The sequence below is a fragment of the Colossoma macropomum genome, unplaced genomic scaffold, assembly GCF_904425465.1.
Source record: "Colossoma macropomum unplaced genomic scaffold, Colossoma_macropomum, whole genome shotgun sequence".
Classification (NCBI taxonomy): domain Eukaryota; kingdom Metazoa; phylum Chordata; class Actinopteri; order Characiformes; family Serrasalmidae; genus Colossoma; species Colossoma macropomum.
This window is the reverse complement of record NW_023494792.1, coordinates 29,707,039-29,722,136: the sequence shown is the minus strand read 5'-3', so window position 1 is coordinate 29,722,136 and position 15,098 is coordinate 29,707,039. Positions and strand designations below refer to the sequence as shown.

Sequence of the window (15,098 nt, the reverse complement as noted above, 5' to 3'; positions counted from 1 at the left end):
TGCAGTCCAGACCTGTCACCCATTGAAAACATTTGGCACGTAATGAAACAAAAAATATGGCAAAAGAGACCCTGAACTGTGAGCAGCTGAAATCCTTTATCAAACAAGAACAGAGAAACACTTCGCTTTTAAAACTACAGCAATCGGTCTCCTCAGTTCCCAAACACTTACAGAGTGTTATTAAAAGAAGAGGTGATGAAACACAGAGGTAAACATGCATATATTTTTCAAAAAACAATAAAATTTCTCAATTTCAACGTTTGATATGTTGTCTTTGTACTATTTATATAATGAAATATAGGGTTTAAATGATTTGCACATCATTGCATTCTGATTTCATTTACATTTTGGACAACTTTTTTGGAAACGGGTTGTACATAAAAAACTGAGGAGATGTGTAGGTTCACTGGTCATTTTGGATAGTAAATAAAATGACTATATTTGAGTTGTAGACATTGTGTCTCCGGGTCCCTATCACCATCATTGTAAAATACATATAAAAACAAATGATCTCCAACAATAATACTACAAGTTAATGGAATAGCAAACAAACAAAATATATGTATCCTCTACATTTGTAATCAGTGCCTTAGAAATGTATTCTGATTACTTTACGATGAAAAGACCATATAGTGAGGTCAGAATTATTCTGTCATTTTTAGTTGCATTTAGTTGAACTTTTTGTGCTTTAGTGTTAATTCTTGTTCATTTACTCCTGAGCAATGGGCCCAAAAATCTTAAACATGCAAATGTGCTATGGAATCTTATAACAATCCACTTTATTTTCCAAACATCCTTATAACTTGATTATTTTCAGGTCCTGTTGCTCAAACTGTAACTGTAACGGACACAGAAAAAGCTTCTTATTCTTATTCCAAAGTGAAGTAAGGCTGCCTTACTGTACAGGTTTTAGTCACAGACAGTCTTCAGTGTCCAGTACTTGAGTAACATGCAAGCATTTGATTGGATAAAAACTTGAATCTAACAACATCAAATCTATTATACTAGCGACAACAAAATGTTCACTGGTAGAATCGCAGGGGAGCATGTCCACCTCTGTTCTTCAGACTCTGTGCCATAGGGTGTGTTTCCTAGAAACCTCTAATCCACAGCAGTTAGTCCTCTCCTACCATGTCATTTCTTCCCTATAGTCTTGTGCCACACCTCTCTCCTAACTCTGTGGTTTCTTCAAACGCACACACACACAAAGCAGTTGAATCAACACCGCAGTCTGGCAGAGTATTTATATAGCCAGACTGTAGGGTGGAGTTCACAGCCCCACCCTGCACTTCACAAATTCCTGTAGCTGCAAGGTCCGATCAGGCCCCGCATGCAACATTCTCAACATTCTCAAACGTAGGCCTAGGTCAAGATTAAACTACACGCTCTGTCAGATTCTTCACTGAACCTTACTAAGCTTACTTAACCTGTTCTCCTATCAAGGGAACTAGTATCTTGAGTATTAATGCAAAACCTTAAGTACACCAGAGATATACTTCATCAAATGTTGACAGATTTCTACTTACTTGAAGATGTACTAAATGTTTGTTTGCTGTTCTTTAGGAACTCAGTACTTGATAGTGTTTTTTTTACTCCTCCCTTTGGTTTTAAATAGCTTCTAACAGCACCTACTTGAGAATGATTTTAGACTCCTCTACCCTTCTCAGCTCCCCACCACATAAACTCCCCATTCATTTTATCAGAAACAGAGCCACCTTGCTTCAATTGCAGACTGTAATCTGTCTGTTGCCATGTGCGAGTTGAGTAGCATCTAGGGCTGCCCAACATGGGGTCCGCAGGCCAAAGGTGGTCCACAAAGAGGTGGCAAGAAGGTTGCTTGTCCCCCCATTGCCTCAGCCAATGAGAGAACAAGTATTTTTATACACCTTCTTATTTTTTTTTTTTCATTTTTTACTACTTTTAGTAACAAATCATAAAGTGCAATGTTTTGATTGATTGTTGTATTATATCCAAAATAACATTCTATTATAAACTTTATTCTAACTATATATATATATATATATATATATATATATATATATATATATATATATATATATGTATATATATATATACATATACTTTATACTGTGTTATCAACCCATTAAAAAAAAAGCCAAAACACATTACACAACCATCATTATTATTATTATTATTATTATTATTATTATTATTATTATCATTAGTTTTGTTTGACCGATTGCGATTGTGTCTATGATTGTGTGTATTTTTGTGCTTTGTTGAACAATGCATTGCACTGTTGAAATATTACAATAAAAAAAAATAAAGAAAGAAAAGAAAAAGAAGCCGCTGTCATGTGACCGAAGGAGGGCCTGTGCTGTGACGTCACGCCAGAGGGCGGGGCCTGTGCCGCTCGCTCCGTTTCCGTGTTTGTGCTGCTCCGGTCGAAGAGAAGCTGAGCAGATCCGCGATGTCTCACCAAACCGGCATCCAAGGTAAAGCTGTGACCATCGCTAACTGACCATTTCACCGCCTGTAGGCAGGTAGACAGTCTCCGGCGCGGTACACGGTACTAAGGTCTCATTTACTGCCTGTTTGATAATCAGATCTGCTGCTGGAGCGCGTTGCTAAGCACAGACGGCGCAGCCTCGTTACCGGTGTTTCTGAAGCTTGTGTTAAAAGCTGAGCAGCACCAGAGCCGCAGAGAGAGAGAGAGAGAGAGAGAGAGAGAGAGAGAGACAGAGAGAGAGGAATCTGTGTCAAGTGCGATTTGGCTTTTATTGCTCTCGTGCGGCCATGCAAATGAACCGAGAGTTAACGTTAGCTCTGTTCATACAACCCGCAGAGTTATAGGACATTAAGGAGTCGCGAAGAAGCCAGCAGGTTTCAAAGGTCTTTCTAATGAAGTCCATAAAGGAAGTCTGGACTGGTTAGTCATTCAGATTCAGATGAGCTTCACTGTGCGCGGCGCCCTTTTAAACACAAAAGCAGTGATAGTTTTATAGTCAGGGTGATCTGAAGTGAGTAGTGACGAGTAATATTCACGTTTACGTTTGCAGTTCTGATGAATTAGTTCTTTTCTGAGGATTATTCAAACCTTTCCAAGTTTTCTCAGTTCATTTTAACTCTTTCACACCTGTTTCCTGATTATTTCTTAAGGTTTTGTTTGATTCTGTTCTGTTGGTTCGGCAGCACCTCGACTGTTCTGCTGTTTGTTCATACATCTCTCACATTGGACCTTCTCATAATAGAAAAAATAGTAATAATAATATTAGAATAAAAAAGTCTCTGTACTGATAGGTCAGAGCCCCGTAGCTCTGCTTCTGTAGGACCTGACACTTCTTTACTCCTACTCGACGTGTTTCTTTGGTAGCTAGGCTAAATTTACTCCTACTTTAGTGTTTAACTGAGGTAACAACACCTTTACTTAAAGACTGTTTAGGCTACTTCTGTTTCACTAAGCTCATGTATTATATAGCACGGTGTTCTTCGTGAATATCGCTCCTCCTTTTCTTCTGAGACAGTCTAGCCAGTCTAGCTGGGACTTTGAAGCTAAGAATGTGAAGTATTCTGCCTGTAGCGAAGCTCGGTTGTATCTTATAGCACTTTGGTGATGATTTCTGAGTGGCTGGTTCATCGCTAGAATGCTACCCGTGTTGTCCAAAGTCCCAACAAGACAAAGCCTCCTCAGAGACGCCGCTCACATTCATCGTCCAAATCTGCCTCAGTTGTTGCTCTGTCAGCTCAGATCTGCTCCTGACCAGCACTAAACGGCCTCTTTGTTGACTCTCTCTCCGCAGCCACGGCTGAAGTGAAGGACGTATTTGCGAAGGCACGAAACGGAGAGTATCGTCTGATTAAAGTCGTGATTGAAAATGGTAAGTTGGAGGTGAATAAAGCACCTCTGTAGGTTTTGTTCGTGCCTGTTGTTGTCTATATAAGGTGCTATGCTGGAGGTGAGTGTCTAGTTAGCGTTCAGGTTTGTTTATGACTGTAAGCATCCATATAAGGTGAGAGGTCCGTGGCTGTTCAGCTTGCCATCTCTGGTTTGTTCTTCAGAACAGCTTGTGCTGGGAGGAAGTAAACCAGCAGCCAAGAAGTGGGACCAGGAATGGGACAGCTATGTTCTCCCTCTGCTGGAGGATGATATGCCATCCTACCTCCTCTACAGGCTAGACACCACCAATAATCAGGGCTACGAGTGGATCTTCCTGGCGTGGTCACCAGACCACTCACCTGTGAGTAACGTTCACACTGTTGGTATTTTTCATGCAAATCATGGCTTGTTGGAAAGCCTGCGGACTGTTTTCAGCTACTTTATCTATGGAAATAAGCGATGAGATGAGATGAGATGAGATGAGCGAGGCTGCTCATAGTGTGTGTGTTTGTTCAGTTAGTATGTGTTTCTCTTAAAGCCATGGCCAAATTTACAGTTCTCCTCTTTCTCAAAACATCTTTGATTAGCAATGACATGGTGTTCAAAGTTTGTTCAAGGTTTGCACTAAAGCCCATGTGTCAAACACAAGGCCTGGGGCCAAGTCAGGCCCGTGACACAGTCCTGTTGAGCCTGCGAAATTATTTTAATTTTCTATTCTTAGTAGCCCGTTTCACCCTGAGATGCACTACAGTCCCCAGCATGCACTGCAACATAGTGACCCCCTTTTTTTTTTTTTCAGATTTGCTGATTTTTTTTTTTTATAAATATTTAGTGGTTGAGTTTGGCACCCCTGCGCTGGAGCTACAAGGTTAATGTAGTTAACAAACAATGGGAGCTTATACTCTACACACTTAGAAATTATGGTTCTTAGTGAAGGCAGTGGCTTCAGATTGATGGACTACGTGTTGTATATGTTTCTATTCAGAGCTTTTTTGAAAATGTTTCTGTATAGCACCAAAAAGTTCCGTATAGAACCATATACAACACATTCTCCATCAATCTGAAGAACCATATAAGCATGAAATGGTTCTATGTGGAACTCATGATTCTAAATAGAACCATTGCCTTTACTAAAGACCCCTTCAAGAACCGTCTTTTTAAATGTATACCAGTTAACACTGTACAAACTGCATACATAAATTGTGTTGAGTTGTTAAGTAGTCTCAAAAAGACTCAGTCATACCGTTTCTGACGCTGTATGTCATCTGTTTTCTATGAAATGGACCAAGATACAGACAAAACACATGTTTTTGTTAAGCTATGCAAAGCTATAGCTCTGATCTGCTTCTATTGGGATAAGAGGGAAAATTGTGTAAGTTGCATTTTGACTAAACTATCATTTTAAATTCAATAACTTAAGGGACCACATGTAATAAAGTGAAAGCATTGAAGTCCTTTCTTCACAGTCTGTATAGTGTAATGTTCCACTTGGTTTTAAAGATTATATTGTGCATGCTTGTCCTAAAATTTCATTATTTAGTAATACCGACATTGCAGTGATTTAACTGAACAAAAAAGCCTCTCTGAAAAGTCTGTTACTGTACACTGTCAGAATCAGTACTACAGTAGTGGTGTATTTCTCTCTTAGGTACAGTTGTAACTGTATCCTCAATGGCTCACTTTTGTTAAAAGGTTAGATGAGGTGTCAGTACACCTAGGGATAAAAAGCCTTACTTCTGAGCTTGTTTTTCTCCAAGAATGATATATTCACATGGATAAGTCAGACGGACACATGTACATCTAGACTTTGATAGAGCCACATGGAGTGTACATGTATAGAAACACTATAGGAAAATGTTAAATCATGTTCAGAATTTTGTGTTAAGAAATTATGGCTATTTTAATACGTGGGACTGAGCACGTGGAGCAGACACGAGTCATTAAGACTGTGTAATTACATGGGCGTATAGCTACACGTTTCCGTTCATGTTGGTTCTTTGTCTGTTAATGGTCTGCTCTTTGGCATTAAAAGCCTCACAGTAGTGTGCCGCCCCCCTCCACACCAATACATTGTGTTATAGTTTGTGAAGAGAAGAGAGGTCAAACACAGAAAATACACCGTCGTGTTTCGGGCTGGACTACTGTGGATAATTTGCAATTCTAATTATTTCCTGGGATGTTCAGTAACACTGTTGTGCCAGCCAAATGGCTGCAAACCCAAACACACACAGCATTTGTTTCTGATCATTCTTATGTAAAGGAATCAACGCATACATGGCATTTTCAGGTTCGGCAGAAGATGCTGTACGCTGCTACGAGGGCCACACTGAAGAAAGAATTTGGTGGTGGGCACATAAAAGAGGAGATTTTTGGCACTGCTAAGGTACGTTTAATGTCAGTGTGATTGCCTATTAGGTAATAGCGCTACACAGTATATCAGTTATGAACTGTTATTGCAATATTGCCCTTTGCAAAACTGCTACAAAATGCAAATGATACCACTAACCAATCACAGTAACTATATTTGCATGCACACCAGTGGTTGAATATTAGTCTGAATAATAAGAGTGCTTGTGTGACTAAGGCACAGTCATGTAAACAGCACGGTTCAGTTGTTATAGTCTGAGGTCTCAGTCAACCTAAACTAAGCCCAATTAAAACATGTAGTCCAGGCTGTTTTGCTGAGCTGTTCAAGATCAATTTAGACATACAAATGTAGATCATTTCACTGATAGCTCCATGCGTTTTTGCAATATTTTGTGACTTTTTGAGTAGTACCACAGCTTTATGGCACAAATGTAGAAGATGGTCTTTTGGGGAGAGGAAGAGACATAAATTGCAAGGCATATTGATCGCATGTATATAGTAATGCCAGTATTAACACTAAATATGAGTGCTAATATTTTGTCAACATCATGCAGCCCTATTACGGACCTGCTAACAGACCTCTTTTTGCCCAGGATGACATTTCTCTAAACGGGTATAAAAGGTACCTGACCTCCCTGGCTGCTCCACTCCCACTGACCGCTGCTGAGGAGGAACTGAGGCAAATCAAACTCAATGAGGTACCACTGCAGCTAGTCAAGTACACTGCCACCCACGCATGAAATATAGATTCACATGAAACAAGAATTACTTAAACAGTTTTGGCACTTTAGTATTGCTGACAGAAACAAATACTGCAGTTACTGATCTATATATAATAACTGAACCTGTGTGACAGAGAACACCATTTAGAACAGCTTTATCCATGTGCTCCAGAGGTGTAACAGCAACACATATTTTCAGGTCTAATACATTTTTCGATTCTAAAGCAAGATTCGGCTGATATTTCAAACTGGTATTTGATGGCATGTTTGTTGTACTCCAGAAGAACATGTTTTTGTGACGCTGGGCTGCTGCAATAAATCGGCAATATACCTGTATTTCATCCATTTGTAGCCCTACTGGAATAAATGCTAGATCGCAGTTATTTTCTGCAGCTGTTAACTTTCACAGTCTGCCAGCAGACGGATTGTGATGGGAATTTGAATGTTCATCCAGTGGTTTCAGACATATTCATGTAAATAAAAGAAATCAGAAAAACGCATTTATTCAGACACATCATTGGTCTTACGAAAACAAGAAAAAAACTTCTGGCTTGGTGCTACAACACATGTAGAGTGTGGCGGTGAGTAATGTTTGTTTATTTGAGCTTGAGCTCTCTGTCATCAGTCATCAGAGCTACTAAGTATTGGTAGCTAGGAAGAAAGAGAGCTCATCAGCCAACGTGGTCACTTTAGGCTTGTACTCTAATAGTTGCATACAATGAATTAAAGAAAGACAATCAAATTGTTTAATGATTATTATTTATGTAGATAAAGTTTTATGATCATGACAGGCCAATCGTCATAGGAGGCTGAGGGGTATATCAGTGATGCAGTTTTAGATTTTGGTACTCCAGTGGCATCTCTCAATTATTTTATTTTATTTTTGTTTTGATACAGTATTGAAATCATTTCACCCTTAATACGCTCTCCGTAAGTTGGTGAGTGAAGCTTCAAAATGCTGGCTGCTGTTGGTCATGTGACCTTGCTGGGTCTGTGTATGGCATTGATTTTTCACTGTGTGCTGAACAGATTAGAAACTGGCCTAGATCACTGTTTTACTCTCTGCTGTGGATCTCCCATCTGTCTCCACATCTCTGGTCCCTAGATATTATAGCCATGGAAGCCAGTGGTTTTGTCTGATTCATATATGCAGTGAAACTGTCTTCATAAACTGTGTGTGTTTATTGAATGAGTTTGGAATATCCCAAACCTCCTGTTCTAGGATGTAATTCTTCTTTATTATATGTAATTCTTCTTTATTCAGTCTTCAGCATATGCCAGTATATTTTTGGATGTCATTTAATGCAAGCTGACACATGTAGTTATAAATACTCTCTCAAACATATAGTTATAAATGCTCTTTCATTTAGACTACTTCATGTAACCAAATGTAGAACATGCTGTTTATGATGTATAGGCCGTATGCTTACTCTAAAACCACAAAAGCGTGGCCTGGCTCTCTTTAGCTGCCCGTTGGCTGTTTCAGAATGACAGCCTCCAAAAAGCAGCCAACTGCAAAGCAGCAGTCCCCCTCAGTAGATCAGCAGCTGCAGGAAGAAGATAATACCACACTAAGCTACATTTGTGGGCAGAGAGAAAAGAGGCTTTGAGATATTTACTATTCATTTTGTGAGAGACTGCATCTATTAAGTGGATGGATGCGAAAGCAGGTCCATCTCGTGGCGTCTCTGTGACTGGATAAGCCGTATGCTGTAAGTTTAGGTGAACAGGAGCCACCTCTGATGGAAAATAAAGGAGATGCCTCTTGCTTTTGAAAGTGTAGGGAATAAATACAACCTGCCATTGTGAACAAAACCGATCCCTTAACCTTTCATAGTCCCAGTTATCACTGGCGATAACAAAAACATGGTGAAATTATTATTCTGTCAAAAGTGCAGGTTCTAAACTTTCAATCAATGCCACGTTTGTGTTTGTAAGTAGAAGAGCAGATATTTTACTATGATATGAATTTGATGAAAAGTTGTTGTGTCTATGTTCTTTTCCAGGGAAAAAAACATCCTTTGAATTTTTGCCATGTTTTCGTCATTTCTTGACATTGTAACATCCGTAAAAAAGCCAGAATTGCAGACTGAAAACTGCTGATACAGAACATGAATATAAACGTATAATCGTGTAGTGCCTATGTAATTAGCTACACTTTGTAAGTTTTGGGGATTTGAGGATTTCTGGTGAAAATGTGTAATTGCATGCGACATGCGGAAGAACGGTTTGTAACACTGTTCAAGCTTGAGACCCCTATGTGGATGAATCAGATGATTGTGAGCACGTTCAAAGAATATTCAAAGACAACTCAGTCAAAATCTGGTGAGGATGTGAGTGAATTATCCACTGTTATCATAATATCTTCATCAGTATAATGTTGATTTTGCATTTGAGACCTAAACATTGAGCCGGATCTTCTTTTTGAGCCTGTGTGTGTGGGATGTTAATGCGTAAAGATGTATGATGTGCTTTGAAAAACTCCTGTGAACTCCTGACTTTTAATTATTATTTCAGGATTTACAGGGTGACTGACAGCAGCGTATACACACCATATTTTTGTGTGTTTTTTCCTGTTGTCTGGGTCAGTCACGATGATGAAATTTTAGCTGAGGAATAATTATCATATAAATAATTGCAATTAATGATTTGTCATTTCTTGTTCACTGTATGCAACTATTAAAGTACAAGCCAAGTTTGCCACTTTGCCACTAGTGTAGCCATCTTGCTTCCTTCCATGTTTACTTACTCTGGTTGTACTGTCGAAACAATGCCCTACTGCCCAAACACACTCACGCAGATGTCTATACTTACACAGAATCATGTGTAGTCATCTTTTTCTTGAGAGTGAAAATCTCCGGGTCGTACGTGTTAAAACATTAGAGACATGAGTCTCATGTCTCCTTTATTCACATTTTTTGCCTCAATCTAACACACCAAATTCACACTGTGCATGTTGCCGCATAATATAATTATGAAATCTAACTCTGTAATTATTAGTAATCTAATTATCAAATTGTAATTACATGTGAATATTGTAGCAGAATGAAAGTAATAACTTTCAACTCCTAAGGGTTACACTGTGTAGATGGATTAGGAGTTGTGAATGGATGAGCAGATCCAGGTCACAGCACAAACCAAGCTGGATTCGTTTTGCGACCCGCTGTGTCATTGCTAAGCATTCTAGCCAACAGCCGTATGTAGTAGTGTCCTCATCTGGCCTCTTGGAAAATGTGTTTTCCATGGCAACAGCCAGCACACTGAGGCCTGCAGCAACTTCAAGTCTAAAACATAGTGAAAACTATTACCTACATGTAGTCAAACTAATCACTAATAGGATCTAGACTGAGACTGCAAGCTTTATCTTTGTGACTGCATAAGCTCTGTCAGTTCCAGATGGTGCTGGGCAGTGTGTTGAAGAAATAAGTGTGCGTATGTGTGTCTTTCCAGGTGCAGACAGACATCCACGTGGACACAAAGCAGCAGACTCTGCAGGGTGTAGCTTTTCCCATGCAGAGAGAAGCTATTCAGGCCCTGGAGCAGTTCAGAGAGAAGAGAGTAAACTATGTTCAGCTTGTAAGTGATGCCTGATTACCAACCAAATGCAGTACTATCACTTAGAGGTGGGCAATATGATGATATTTTGTCATTACCGTGATACACAATCTGTTTTTTTCTGCTTTTCCTATTGTTAATACTGTCAGTGCTTAAAGGACACTGAGCAGCTGCATGTTTCATTAAAAAGAGAGCATCATTAGGCATGTTTAATTAGATGTACTGCAGTTCAGTGTGTAAAAGGTTGAATAAAAATCATTGTATCCAGAGTTTTTGATGGCAGCTTTTAAAATGGGGTTCTACTGGTGCATTGTGTGTCTATGTGTCATAATATTGTGGTGTGTGTTGTGAAAATGTCTTTAAATATCGTGGCATGGCGTTTTTGCTGTATCACCCACCCCTGCTGTCATGTATCGTCATGTGCAGTGATCACTGTTCTTGAAAATTGTTATAGTTCTGCAACTGTACAATTTACAATTTTTCCCTTAACATAAGAGCTAAATTATTAAGTAGGTGGTGTTTTTTACACATGATGTATGCCACACAACTAAACTTGGAATTCACCCCTGCAGTGTCAGCTTGTGATAGAAATATCTCAGAGGGAGTCAATTAATTATGGGCAGTAATAGATTAAATGTGTTTGGATTCGCTTTAGGAAATTGATTTTCCGAGGGAATCCATCAAGTTGTCCAGCACAGCTCCGACAGAGTTGAAGGACCTGCCGAAAAGAATCCCTAAAGATGCTGCACGCTACCACTTCTTCCTCTACAAACATACACATGAAGGAGACTACCTGGAGTCCACAGGTAAAAGAATTTTTTTTTCTCATTGTAAAGAGAGAGAGAGAGAAAAAGGTGACTCCATATTCTTAAAGCTGTCCTTTTGCTGACAATAGATCTATGCAGCTTTAAAAAGCTAACCACATAATTTTAACTTCATGTACCGTGTTTTTCATTTCTGATGATTTTATTAAGCAAATCAGTCATATACTGTGTATCTTTACAGTGTTTATCTACTCCATGCCTGGCTATAAATGCAGCATTCGGGAGAGGATGTTGTACTCGAGCTGCAAAAACCCCCTCATAGACACGGTGGAGAAAAATCTGCACATTGAAATTGCCAAAAAGGTAAGATATTACACTTCAAAAGACTAATTAGGATGTTTTTTAGGAATAAAGTTGTAAAAATCAACCTTTTGGAAAAACTGTGTTCAGGCCACCATGCACCGGATACACCACGCCGCGTAGCGTCAGTTCACATAACAAAGTATATAGTTTTCAGTTCATTTTACACTCCATTATTAAGATTAGTAGTATTGTTATTATTATGTGCGTCCACACTTTGTCCTTAGTTTGGTTATCTGGGCTTCAAGCGAGGCTTGATTTGGTCAAGAATCCTTTTACATTGTTTTCTTAGCCTTCCAAGAAAGTTCAGAAGAATCAACATTTTGTACATGTCTCATTTTTCACTGTCCAGCTTTCACATCCATAAAGAACTGCAGAAAAAACCATAGCCTGGACAATTCTGATGTTTGTACCATTATGATCTTTTCAAGCTCCTTCATCATTGTTCTGCTGAGTGCCAATCTGTCGTTTTTCTTTACTGCTGGATACTTTGTTGTAAACAACTGATCCAAGTGAGCAAAAGCTGCCCATGATTCTGCATCTTCACTACCAATTCTAAAGTCTGCAGTCATTCCCATTCTCAAAACCTTGGTTTGCTTCGTAGAAAATCCTAAAATCCTCGTGTCATATAAGGATTTTACACTCTACTCTTACAGATTTAATGGAATAAAGCTACCTCTTCACAAAATCAGTGTTTGCCAGCAAAATAACACAAGGCACAAATAGACTAGGCTAGCAACATTAGCTGAGGAGACTTCAGATTGCCTTACTTGGTGTAAATTGTAAACCACAAATCACCTACTTCAGCTTTCTGTGGATGTGTTTTAGGTTTAACTTAATGCAGTAATAGCAAATAAGTGGTGTGTGGTGGTACTTAGAAAAACTGAGAAGTGCTGAGAGTCACTGAGCAGCATGTGTCGAATTTTTAGATGATGCAAGATGCAGTGCTGCATGTCTGGTTTGAGGTGGCCTTTACTGATTACTAATAACTGACTTGTTTACTTTTTTTTACAGCTGGAGATTGATAATGGTGAAGAACTCACCAGTGATTTCCTGTATGAAGAGGTGCACCCCAAGCAGCACGCGCACAAACAAGCTTTTGCCAAGCCCAAGGGTCCAACGGGGAAGAGGGGAGGGCGTAGAATCACACGTCCTCCAGGAGACGGGGATGACGATTAACTCCCTTCTTTGCTCGTTTAGAGTAGCAGTGGTACAGTGAGCCCTTGTTATAAATTACCTCCCAGTTTACCTTGAAACCTGTAGCCCACATCCCCATAGCTTTATCTATGCACAAGGAAAAACACTAATCTATGACCGTCTGAAAAGCGTTCAGGTGCATTTAGGAATGCTATCTGTGATAATAATGGTGAGGAACTTAACACTATTACACTGTTTAGCTGGAAAATGGACTCGCTTCTTAGACGCATACTAAACCCAACTTTGGATTGAAGGCCAGGACTATTCGTAGGCTGAGTTTAAGTAGCCCCTATGCAATTGTTTGACTCAGGAAGGCTGAACGGTCAGCTGTTTTTGTTCCATTTGTCTGCATCTTATTGATTAACTCGCTTGCTGTTTTAGTCAAATATCAGCCGTTGATTGCTTTTTGCCTAAACAACAACCTTATGACTCCGAGGTTGAGTTAATCAATAGTGTCCTGACATTTGAAACGTCTGAGCTGTGCAGCCCTCTTGCTTTGGAGTTGGATCATTTTAATGAAGGAGTTGCCGAGTGCAACAAATGATGAAGAAATCGTGATTTTTTTATGTGCATTTATTTGTAGGTCTTAACTCCTTTTGTGATTTGTAATGTAGAGGACTTTGATAATAGAGAGGAATTTTTTCTAAAGGACCCGTTTTGTCTGAGAAATCTGAATAAGTGATGCTCTCAGCATCGAAATCTTTTTCACATTCTTTAAGTGAAACCTAAACTCGTAGAAACACTATTTTTCTAAGCCTGAACGGCTGATATGTCCAGATCATGTTGTCTAACACCTCGGATCAAATGTGCTCTGTCTTAGTGGCCATCGCGTTCGTCTCGGAGAATGTTTCCCATGTAAAACAGTGGGTTGCTTCCATTCCCTGACATTCACTTCCACGTAACATGCATTGAGTTTACTCAGCACCTCTGAAGGAACCACTGAAGGAACAGTCCAATAGTCCATCCTTAAAGACTGTTTTCTTCCACTTTTCAGAGGATTTTTTTGTGAAATGTGTGCTTCTTACACAAGATGTGCACAGAAAGTGACATTGCAAATGCAAACATTCAATTATCAGAGTTCAAAATGGTCTAAAACCACTGGCATGTTCAGCAGTCCAATATCATCCTTATATCATTGTCATTTGAATCACGAATAAGTATCTTCACCAAAATGTTTTGCATAAAATTTTATTAGCTGTTAGCATTCTGACTCTGTTAGCTTCACTAATCTGTGTTCTTCCTCAGATTTTGGCATCGTATTGAAACAATAGCCCGGCTGTTGGAGAATATTGCACTATACTGTTTGTTAGCTTTTAGAAAAACACAGACTTGTTCTATGCCAATGGAAGCCTGGGGGGGATCACCAATTTTGCACCATATTTGACTTTAGAAAACACACATTCCACAAAAGCAATCTTTCTAAAAAAAAATATAAAAGTTGCACTACTCCTTTATAACCTCTCAGAAGGGAATGGACTACAAATAGCAGAATTCAGAGGAGAGCTCCATCTACTGAACAGGCAAACCACTGTTAACATTTCTCTTGTACAAGAGTGTTATGAAGTCTCAGAATGAATTGTCAACATCGTTGTTCAGTGTAAGTCTCTGTGTTTTTTTAACAAATCAAAATGTTTGAGATAGGGAAATTAAAATATTTAAATTGCACGTATCTGTTTGTCTTCATTTGTCTAAAGCGCATGGAATGTGAAAGAAAATTTGACTACCAAATTTGAGGGATAGTATACACACTGAGTTCTTTTCAAGCTTTAATTCGCAATGTGTTTTGCTTATGCTCAAATAAATCTACCTGCTTTTCGAGCAGATTGAACTCCCTAAGTGAAAAAGGGTGAAAAGTGAGGCTTCACTAAGATTAACCTACATACAAACTTTGATTCTAAAAAAGCTAGGGCTACTGAAACAGAAAGCAGTGATTAGTGAATTCTGTTTGACCTGTATTAAATAGAAAATAGTACAAGAACACAGTATGTGATGTTTTATGCAATTTTTTTGTAAATATACACTCATTCCAGATTTGATGCCTTCCAAAAGGAAGTTGGGACAAGAGCATGTTTACTGCTATATCACTTTTCCTTTTAACAACATTTAATAATCGTTCAGGGACTGAAGACACCTGTCAGTACAGTTTGAAAAGTGGAATGCTTTGCCATTCTTCTGCTATACAACTCCTCAGCTTAGTTTTTAATGGGAGACAGGTCTGGACTGCAGGCAGGCCAATCTAGCAGGCCCCAATTTCAGAATGAGTGTGAGGTAATGAGGTAAGTGTATGAATGTGTT

The 15,098-nt window shown here is 39.1% G+C and overlaps 1 protein-coding gene across 1 annotated transcript; it reads left to right on the top strand.

Moving 5' to 3' along the window:
* Nucleotides 1-2,364: 2,364 nt before the first annotated feature.
* twf1b (twinfilin actin-binding protein 1b) lies at nt 2,365-14,468 on the top strand. The gene is made up of 9 exons (XM_036576819.1): nt 2,365-2,456; nt 3,762-3,839; nt 4,021-4,199; nt 6,126-6,221; nt 6,799-6,903; nt 10,378-10,503; nt 11,138-11,288; nt 11,488-11,609; nt 12,621-14,468. Exons 1-9 carry the CDS (start codon nt 2,432-2,434, stop codon nt 12,783-12,785), a joined length of 1,047 nt encoding a protein of 348 aa, XP_036432712.1. The 5' UTR covers nt 2,365-2,431; the 3' UTR covers nt 12,786-14,468.
* The last annotated feature ends 630 nt before the right edge of the window (nt 14,469-15,098 follow it).

Excerpts from the sequence above, each read along its gene's own strand:
- twf1b (XM_036576819.1), top strand. The coding sequence starts at position 2,432 with ATGTCTCACCAAACCGGCATCCAAG. Across the intron at positions 2,457-3,761 it reads TCACCAAACCGGCATCCAAG|CCACGGCTGAAGTGAAGGAC; the intron begins GTAAAGCTGTGA and ends CTCTCTCCGCAG. Across the intron at positions 3,840-4,020 it reads TAAAGTCGTGATTGAAAATG|AACAGCTTGTGCTGGGAGGA; the intron begins GTAAGTTGGAGG and ends TTTGTTCTTCAG.